At 32.3% G+C, this 10,782-nt stretch overlaps 1 protein-coding gene across 1 annotated transcript in view; it reads left to right on the top strand.

The window, feature by feature from the left end:
- The first annotated feature begins 131 nt into the window (after positions 1-131).
- Positions 132-10,782, top strand: part of LOC148314006 (endoribonuclease ZC3H12A-like) — a 31,486-nt gene continuing 20,835 nt past the window's right edge. The window contains exon 1 of the mRNA XM_088267022.1: positions 132-413. Coding sequence (XP_088123148.1) covers positions 390-413 — 24 coding nt within the window. The 5' untranslated portion in view covers positions 132-389. The remainder of the gene's footprint in view (positions 414-10,782) is intronic.

The raw sequence follows: 10,782 nt of genomic DNA, 5'->3' as shown, positions 1-10,782 counted from the left end.
ATTTCTTTTCACCCCATTAGTCAGTTTCTTCCGGTTTTTCTGATACTTTATGGTAAGATAGTATATAAATTTCTTTTCATAATTATTTTCTTTGGAATTCAGATGAAATATTGTCGACGTCTGTGGATTTTGTATTAGAAAAATTATTTTTGTGCGGGGTGTCCACGTTTGTGCACGGTCGAAGGGATATTATTATGAATTTATTTAAGCACAAGTTGTAACTAAGTAATACTGATAATATTACCGTATTATTTTTCGTTTACATGCCTTAATAAAAAATGTTGTTCATTGTTTCATTGCTGTGAATATGGTGAATGAAGACGACTTTTGAAGTGTATGCAATTTATTTTTTCCTCTTGGAATGTGACTTGTTTCTTAATTAAATATAAATGGAATCGGCGAATATCAACCAGGTAAGACCTTTTCATCAAATGACATTATCTGTTTAAATTTTTTTGACAGGGCTCACGTGTTTTCTTTTGTGCAAGGAATACTTTTGAACCCGGACATGAAAATTGCTCGTATATTGTTCATCAGACGTCATTTGTTTTGACCAGTGAGTTCGTACGTCAACTAGTAATGTTATTATTTTGCAATACATACTTTAATATATCGCCACTGACCTCAAAATCCGGATTAATAATAGTTTTACAATAATACTAAAATTTTATAAAATATCACTCAACATGTACAATTATTCAATTACGTCATCTTGATATTTTGACGTTTTTGTCAATCCGCAAATTTCACTACCTGCTGTATTTGAGAAGCGTTTCTCATAATGTATCACACACGTACGGATGAGATTGTTTTGTGAATGCTTTTTTGTTTTTGTGAAATTCCATTCAACAGGTACATTTAATAAAAATCAATTCTCTCTAAGTGATCAGACTTGCATTGATTAAGAAATGTTTTTTATTTTTATTTTAAGTATTGTACTTAGTACATCCTTTAATATTATTTATTTATTGTATGTATTTACTTGTTCAAGGCTTAAATGGCATTCAAAGGTCGTAATAAGTCATCAAATTTTAATTTTCAAGAGGGACACAGTATGACGTATTTTTTAATATTTATTTTACTAAGCTTCTTGTATATTCTTTGTATCTTCTTATCGCAATACAGCAATATCTTTCAACCAGCCAATGTTATGTATTAAGTTTAGGGTAGGTTATGGTCCAGTTGACACATGCCATTATATATGGGGAGTGTTCTAACCATCGCGTGGGTTATAATGATTTATTATATTTATTTATATATTTCGTCAAATACAATTAAAAATTACAAAAATGTGCCACCACTGAGTTTTCCCGTGCCGAGGGCACATTTTACAATACTTATTTATAAAAGTGAAGAATGTGAAAGAAAATTGTTCACGACATGCAATCGAATACGGCATGGCCGAATGATGCGATCTATTTCAGATCTACCCACTTCCATTATCCATTTATGAATAGTTCTTTTATACTTAGTTTTTAATGACTTCATGGATAATGGAAGCAGATTGTACAAGTTTATTGCATAGTAATCAAAGTTCTTTTGATCAAAAGAGGTATGTGTCAGGTTTTGTTTGATGTGTTTCTGTATTTTGGATCTTGTAGTTCCTTGTACGTTTCCATAAGTGTGTTAATTGTGATTCGTGTGCTTTGTTGGAAGGTGCTTTCTTGTCTTATGTGAGAGTAATTCTTAAATGCCTATGGAAAGATGGTTTTAGCAAATATGTTTATTTGTTTGACTGTCGTAAGGTGGAATTTCTTCAGTGGCAGTCCTTCTTGAACTTCAAATAAATATTATTTTAATTTTTAATTTTTCGGCAACAATAACATTATTTAATAATTCATTACTCGTACCATCTCAACTAATAATCCCATAGTGTAGAATAGACTAGCATAAAGCGTAGTAATTTTTTACTACACAATTATTTTTTATGCTTTTATAGAAGTAAGTTTTTTTGTAGTATTTTCAGTTTCCAAATCTCATTTCCAATCCGATTCAAAATTGCTTAGATCTGATGCACCCTAACCCCTATGATAAGGGTCAGAAGAAGAAACTATATGACACCAATTGACTGTTTTTTAATGGACAAAATTTGTAATTGGTCCTTAAAATATATTGCCTATACCCAAATAAACCAGCTGCCTGACATATAAACAATATAAAATAGAACCCATTCGGGGATCCAAAATGAATGATCTGAAAAAATACTTTATGGAAAGATATACATGTAATGTTTAATCATATTTTCTTATTTTGTTTTTACCTTATGTTTTTTTTTCTCATTTGTTTATTTTAAATATGCTTCTTACCTTATATATTATATATTATGACTTATGTATGGAATATGTTTGTAAAAATAAATAAATTAAGGCGACTAAAAAAATAACATTGTGAATTTATTCAATTACCTTGGAGTTTATCAAATCGATTGAATTGACTCAAAACTCACCAATTGTTATATCTTTTTTTATCAATTTAAAAAATAATATTATCGTTTTTCTTCTGAATTTGGGTTAAATCAAACAAATTTACCAAATTGCGGTTTCTCGCGTTGCGTGCGTATATTTATTATATTTTATTATATTAAGAAATCTGTTATACATAAAATAGTCAACTGATAACGCGCTTTCTTTAGGTTTATTTGTGCGGAGTTGGATGTGGTACGATCCAGAATCCGTGATGTGACTTTTTGGTTTTCCAAGTTTCCCGGATATCACCTATCACAATCATGTTTTACAGCATGTAAAGATAGACTAGCGATCGTTCCTACGTCACTGAGTCCCTTCTAGATAATATTCTCCAATAAGTACCAATTTTATTTTATAAATTTATTTTATTTTAAAAACATGTTACATAAGTCACATGTATAATATTCCCGATGAGTAATTTCCATTACTCATTTTGAGACATGGGATAAAGGTTGACAAAACTGAAACACAAATAAGAAATTTAAAAATAAAATTTAAAAAAAATCAAACAAAACTAACACAGGGCAATATATAAAATATAAAACAGTAAACGCGTATAGTAAATAGGCATATAAAAAATAATAAGGTAAGAAGCATGTTTAAAGGAAACAAATGAAAAAATATAACTAATCACTAACACAAATATCTTTCCATAAAGTACTTTTTCAGTTTACTTATTTTGTATATCTGACTGGGTTCTATTTTATATACGAGTATGTCAGGCAGCTGGTTAATATAGGCAATATATTGCAAGAACCTTACTCCAAACTTAGTTGTGTTTATCGGCCCCACATGTATTTTATTATATTCTCGTGTATTATAATGATAAATTTCTCTGGTAATCGATTTGGTGTTGCTGTGAGTAGTTTAAAACATTATAATGATATTACTTAGTTGTGTTCATCGACTGCACAAAAATAACTAATAAAATAATAATTTAATTTTTGTTCGGTCTTCAAGCTTAAGGTATACGTTAAGTCGCAACATAATTTTCTCTAAATCCAGGTAACATTTTACGTAATTGACTGTTTTCTTAAAACACAGATTTTGCATTGAAAGCACAAGTTTTTCTTCGAAATATTTATAAGGTTTTTAAAAGGAAAGAGTTATTGAAGGATAAATAGTTTAAACAGCAAATCAACATATATTCTTAAAAACGAAAAAAAATCCAATATACATTCTTTGAAAAAAATCGAGGGAGAACGGACACGTGACTTTTCCTGTGGTCTCCAGTGGAATGAATTCTGTGTTTGCGAATATCCCCTTAAGTTTGTTATTGGCACCGAAACTTTTTTTCACAAAAGTAAACGGCTATTGAGAAAAAGTACGCGGACCACGGCCGAATCGAGGATTAATAAGGTTAGTGGGATAGTACGAGCGGTAGTACGTACCGAGTGCGGATACACGGCGAGCGGCACACGCCGCATACTCCACACATCACTATTATTACTAGACGAGTCGGATCTACGGAGAATGGCCGCCAGATCCGGCATTATGAAAGTGTAAAGTAAGCGGGTCGTTGAGGCTGCATAATATTGTTGATAATTTTTGAGCCGAATCTTACCACGTCTCGTCTCTCCGTATTGAAACGTATTGTAAAAATACTCCATTTAACACGAACTGACGATTTGATTTGACCACGAAATCGGTTACTTTATATTTTAAATAAAATAAGCTGGTATTACGAATTATTGATATAGTCCATCGAGAAGTCCGTAAAAAGATATTGAACGCATCGTCACCTCCTGATTTACTAGCCTCATCTCAATAGATGAGGCTAGAAAATTAATAAAAATTAAATTTAAATTAAAAAATTTAAATTAATATAAAATTTTAAATTAATAAAATTAAATTAGAAAATTTTCAATAAAATGATAACAATATTTTGAGTGTGTCCAAATACTTGTTCACAAATTTGGGTTTCCCCACTTAGGAGTTTTTTTTTACATTTTTATATCTCGACTTAGATGAAGAAGAATATGGAAAATTTGGTATTTTACAGGGCAAACGACTTGTCATAGATAGATAAAGTGATCACTTTACACACGTGTAATATTCACCATTCTATCCATGATTGATAACCACACTACTAAAAATTTTGAGTTCCCAAAAATTTGAGTAGTATGGTTGTCAATTATGGGTAGAGTGGTGAATGTTACACGTGTGTAAAGTGATCACTTTACCAGCCTATGGCAGGTCGTAAGCCCTATAAATACCTAGGCTTACATATTCTTCTTCATCCATGTTGAGATGTCAAAAATGATTATATTCTCGAGTAAATGATCGACGCTTGGGACCCATATAAGTATGTACGAAAAGAACAAAAAAACGCAACCGGATTCGGTATGTTTGACGAAATTTTCAGCTACAATAAGTAGATATTTGGAATACTATGTATGTATTCTCTACTTTCTCTCGTATTTGTTCGTTTAAAACGACAGTTTGTCATTGGGTTTTGCCAAATAATTGCTGGTTACATCTTTTTTCGGTTCATGACCAACATTAGATGAAATAATATCGTTTTCCTATCTGAAAATATCAAACACACGCGATACATTTATGAGAAAACAACGTCAACATTGATGACGACTGACGTTACTAGAATGCGATTTAACAAAATCGTTATTTAAAAATATTTTCCTTGATTCCACCCTATAGTGCCATAATATTGCAATATTTAAAAAGAGCACATATAAAAATAAATTATAAATGTTACTTTGTTCAAAATTTTCTATTATTCTAAAGTAATTCAACGATTGTTTTTAAATTTTGATAAAACGTTGCATTTAAATACGCGTGTGTTTTTATACACCTGAGACGGGTAAAACTATTTTTTTAAACAGCTCTTATGACTGCAATGGCAGCGCCATCTGTTGAACGAAACTGTAACAATACCACATGCAATATTAAATATTGCTCATGGCAGACAGCGTGTTTCTTAAAAGGTGCTAAAAATATTGTATACCCACAACCTTTGCGAAATGAAACTTATTTCAAATGTGTGTTTTCTTGTTTATTTCTTTTCCATTTAATGAGACTGAGTCACACAGCAACGCGTCGCTGGATACAGCTAAATTAATAATAATAATAATAATAATAAATATTAAAAGTTGTGCATTTGTTTTGTTGCCATACGTTTTCCCACCCTAAACAAAAAACAAAGATACGAGAAATTTTAGTTTCCTGTATTTCCTAGCACCCCTTCCAAAAATAAAATGCCTTTTTGATATATAATATGTACGTTGCCTCGTATTCTCAAAACCAGTTTTGTTTTCGGATCGCGACGTCACAATAATACAATACAAATAATAATTCGGTTGTGTTTGACGTCACGGAAATATAAAGGTCTATCGATTTCTGATGTAGAGCCGGACTTGAATTTATTATTTCCTACTCTCGCGTGGGACGAAGAATGAAAACGGCGGGGCGTAATAGGCAATACCTCAAAATACAATGAGGCCTTTTACTTTGATGCTTTTAGATTGCATTTGTATCGCTGCAGCAACTTGCATTTATATTGCATCTTATAAATTCAACATTCTTCTTCTTCTCACTCTCATCTAGGGCACTGCATCCAATTGATGCAATGTTAAGTTGATAGTTTATTATATTAAGGGAGGGTGATCCCATCAGTCTCACGCTCCCAGTTAACATTCAAGCGCAACTCACATTTTACCGAAAATGTTTAAAAATAAGTGGAACATGTTTTTTGAGAACTTTATATGAAATACGGACATAAAATATCGATAAAAACAGCTAAGATACATGTTAGTTGTCACTACATTCTTAACATGTCGCTCACTCCTTTCGACAACGTCATATATAAAAAATCGTCGATTTTCGGTTGTGCATGTTTTCGGAATGCCCAGAAAATGTACTATATCCTAGCAAAAGCGGCATATTTTTAACTTAATATTTACCCGCTACAGGGTATAAATTGTTGTTTTTGCACTTTGAAGAAAAGGTATTGTTTAATTTTTTTTTAATAAACTAAATAATTTTCATATGGAGAAAAAAACATTCATGTTTTATCTAAAAAGATCTGTTGCACAGTAAAATGTTCAATAAGTGGCTTGATATTTATTTTGAATACATTGCATTATATTTTTAAACTTTAAAAAGATCTCATGAAAAATCAAGTTTTTTGATAAATGACGTTGTTGAAAGGAGTGAGCGATGTGTTCTCCACAGATTGAATGCCCGTCGTAAATTTTACGAATGTCCCGTAATCTAAGGTTAATAATATTGCAGTTCAATAATCATGATAGTTGTCCGTCTTCGTAGTGTACTGGTGAGCACGTTCGGCTACCATATTGAAGGTCCCGGGTTCGATTCCCAGGCGGGGGGAATCAAAAAAATATCAGTGATTTTTCACTCTAATATTTCTGGTACCTGAAGCGCAGGGCTGATCACCTTTCCTTCGCGTGTTAACGATCAAGATAACACTGCTTTTATATGATGCAGTGCCCTATACACCATTGGATGCGGATAAAGTTGTAGAAGAAGTTTCCTAATAACTGATAGTGTTGGTACGGATAATGATAGTTTCCTAATAACTGATAGTGCAGGTACGGTATTCCACCTTGATTTCACAAGACACTTCACATCCGTTTCTGTGTAGCCCGGCAACAATATAAATTTCAATTATCTACCCACAATCTGTGTGCGATAAATTGCGCGCATCTATCGAATGCCTTTAGCATTATATATTAAAAAAAAAAAAAAGAAGTTATAAAATGGCGTACTTTATGGATGAGAGGCTCGGGGCGAGGTCCGGGTGAAGGTCTCACCTGGGGCCTGAGGATTCGTACGAGCCGCGTAGCGCGGACGTAATATTGTCTCTAAATTAACGAATCCATCAATTAGCTACGAGAAATCTATTGCCATCAGTGTCTAAAATATGTTTTCTTGCGCCAACATTTATTTCCTTAAAATATTAATGGATATAGAATAAAAGCGAGTGTTTTTGCCTAGAATTTTCACATATGAATTACATGAAATAATAGTTACTTTAAACATAAAGAGTAAATCCATTCACGAGAAGGCATACGCTATAAAACTTTAAACGTGAAAGCCTGAGTAGGGTCATGATAAGCGGTGTTGCATAAGCCGTAGCTAGATTTCAGAGTCCTTGGACGTTCGGTAATTAAAAAAATGTAATGAATATTCCTTTTTTGCAAATCCCGACTCGCGCAAAGACACTCATTTTTCATAGCTCCAAAGCTGTGACTATATGAAAGATACTAATTATTTAAATTTGTTTCAATTGAAGATTTTGCTGAAATTATTTATTTAAAACAAAACAGATCTAATTAGCTTCTTCTTTTAATTTATAACTCATATACTATATACCTACGTATTGTAACTTTTTTAATTTGTTTTTTTGTTTTTTGTATTCTGTTAAAATAAAATATTTTTAGTTTTTATTAGCACTTTTAATATATTTATATTTTTTCCCTTTATTAAAATCTAAAATAAAATGTATACCCACACACAGGCCATGCCTTTTAAGGGATCTTTTTTGTATTAATATAATATAGTATTTTTGCACTTGTAATTATATTATATTATGAATTGCAAAAAAAAAAAGAAAAAAAAAACGCATGTTAAACACGAGCAACAGCTGGCTGTACCCGGCGTACCACACATCACCGTGACAAAGTTTACCGATAAAAATTACATTATATCATTGCAGGAAATCATATGACTCGAGGTGCAATACCGGAACGATATATCTTAAGTTAGGATTTTTACAACAACAGAACTATAGTATTTTCCATAACGATATTTGTTTCAAAATATATTTTTCATACAATAAATATTTAAAAAAAAAAAACAAAGTAAAAAATGTAAATTATTTTGTTTGCGTCAGAATTAATTTATATGTGTCTTATGCTTCGATCAGCTACGACTGCTATGGGTAAAATTGATATTACGTAGCCAGTGCACTAAATTTGTCAAGCGTGCCTTGGCTGTTGTAGTCCCGAAGGCTCTTCTACCAGCAGCTAGAGCCGTAAGAGTGAGTTCGTAAAATCATACCCATGATTACAGTAAGCCTATTGTAACGTTGAGATAGATACCACTTCATCGTAGCAAATGATATAGGGTGTTAATTTATTTAAATTGTATTTATACATTTTGATGAGCGAAAATGACTGAAATTAGTAATTTAATATCAAGATACAATTAAAAAATAGTAACCCCCTATAACGTTTCCTCCGATAACGCGGTTCCTATCTCAACGTTTTAGGGGGGTTTATTGTACTTGAATCACAGATATATATTTAACTCTTTCGTTAAAGTGCCATTGAGGTGGTATTTTACGAAAATTGCGGTTTAAAAATTATTCAAAAGTATTATTGTTGTAAATCTATCCAATTACTATTAGACATGTTTTCAATTATTGAAACGTTAAAAGTCGTAATATTCGTTCGAATTTAAAAAAACTTCTATTCAAATGCATAAGAGTCTTTTTTTTAATTACCTAACGTCCAAGTGACTCTGAAATCTAGCTACGGCTTATGCAACACCGTTTATCATGTCCCTACTCAGTCTTCAACTTTACAAGTTTTATAGCCTATGCCTACTCGGGAGTGGATTTGCTCTTTATGTTTAAACTTACTATAATTTCATGTAATTCATGTGTGAAAATTCTAGGCAAAAACACTCGCAGTGCATAAGCGTCGCTTACATCCTTTCCGTCTTTGGGTATATATCGATAGACGGCGGATAAATTCGATACCGGATCCATAACGTACAGGTAGATAGGTAGATAGGTACCGAGGCGAGGTGGCAAGGGCCCGTTCGGCTGAAATGTTGGACGGTTATATATAGACGGGTACATAGTAAGTCCGATGCATACGATTAAGTATATAGTCTGATATCCTGTATAAAGCAGGTCGGCGACCGACCTACAGACCGGCGCGGCGGGTCAACTTCTCCACGCCACATTCGGGAACTCCGCTCCGTACCTATCTACTCCGCACTCCGCACATCGCACACCGCACTCTCTTTTCGGTATTGCCAGTCGTAACTTACCCACAAGCGGGAAATCTTTATTCCTTAACTCTGGCCATAGAGAAAAATCTAATTTCAAAGTTATAACATCGTCGTAATTAAAAAAAAGGTAATATATCGAAAATTAAACAAGGTTACTGGATATTATTAATATTTAAAGCATTTACTTTGTGGTTAGTCATTTATACTTAATTATTTTTTTATAAAAATGTTAATAATATTAGTGAATAACCACTCACCGAGATTTTTATGTCTACCGGTTTCGAGACATACCCGTCTCTTCTGGACTCTTCTGGAAGATTACTGGATTTTTTTATTATTATTATTTTCTTTATTTTAAATTCTTTTACATTTCAATTCATAATATAAATACAAGTACAAAAAATATATGTAATATTTATACCCTTATCCGCACCTCAATGGTGCATAGGGCACTGCATATAAACGCAGTGTTATCTTGATCGTTATTAACACATGAAGGAAAGGTGATCAGCCCTCCGCTTCAGGTACCAGTCCGGGGTAATATTGAATAAATATTACAGTGAAAAAATCGCTTATATTTATTCGACCCCCCCTGGGAATCTAACCTAGGGATAAAAAAAATTATGGCATTTTTTCATGTTAATTTCTGTAATTGACATAAAAAGTGCTGGATTTTTGGTACACTGGGGCCTTGTTTTTCCAAAAATGTAAGCGACTTTATTACGTACCTATTTGTTACAAACACAAAACGAATTTTCGAAAACAGATGTCATTTTTTATTGCTCTATACTGTTCAACCAGTGCTTTGCTTAATGATCGTAAAAAAAAATGTCAATACGATTTGCGTCGACAATTCTACCCTTTCCACCAAAAAACATTTTAGAGAGAAAAATAGTAAAAATGTCTGTATTTTTTAAAAATAAAAATGTAGGTATGGTTCGTTTTACTTTTGTGTAGCAAAATGTTGGAGGTAACGTCTCTGTACCGTGGAAGATAAAAGGTTGCGGGGCAATGTGTGAGAAAGATACATGTCGCTCACTCCTTTCAACAACGTCATATATCAAAAATCGACAATTTTCAGTTGTGCATGTTTTCGGAATGCCCAGAAAATGTACTATATACCAGCAAAGGCGGCATACTTTTAACTTAATATTTACCCGCTACAGGGCAGAAAATGTTGTTTTTGCATTTTAAAGAAAAGGTATTGTTTAATTTTTTTTAAATACTAAATATTTTTTAAATGGAGAAAAAACCTTCAGGTTTAACCTAAAAATATCTGTTGCACAATGAAAAGTTCAATAAGTGGCTTGATATTTAT

This window comes from Brachycentrus maculatus, unplaced genomic scaffold (genome assembly GCF_059751285.1).
Source record: "Brachycentrus maculatus isolate JH-2025_06_01 unplaced genomic scaffold, ASM5975128v1 h1tg000003l, whole genome shotgun sequence".
Lineage (NCBI taxonomy): Eukaryota > Metazoa > Arthropoda > Insecta > Trichoptera > Brachycentridae > Brachycentrus > Brachycentrus maculatus.
Note: the sequence above shows the minus strand (reverse complement) of the source record. Positions and strands in the feature narration are given on the sequence as shown.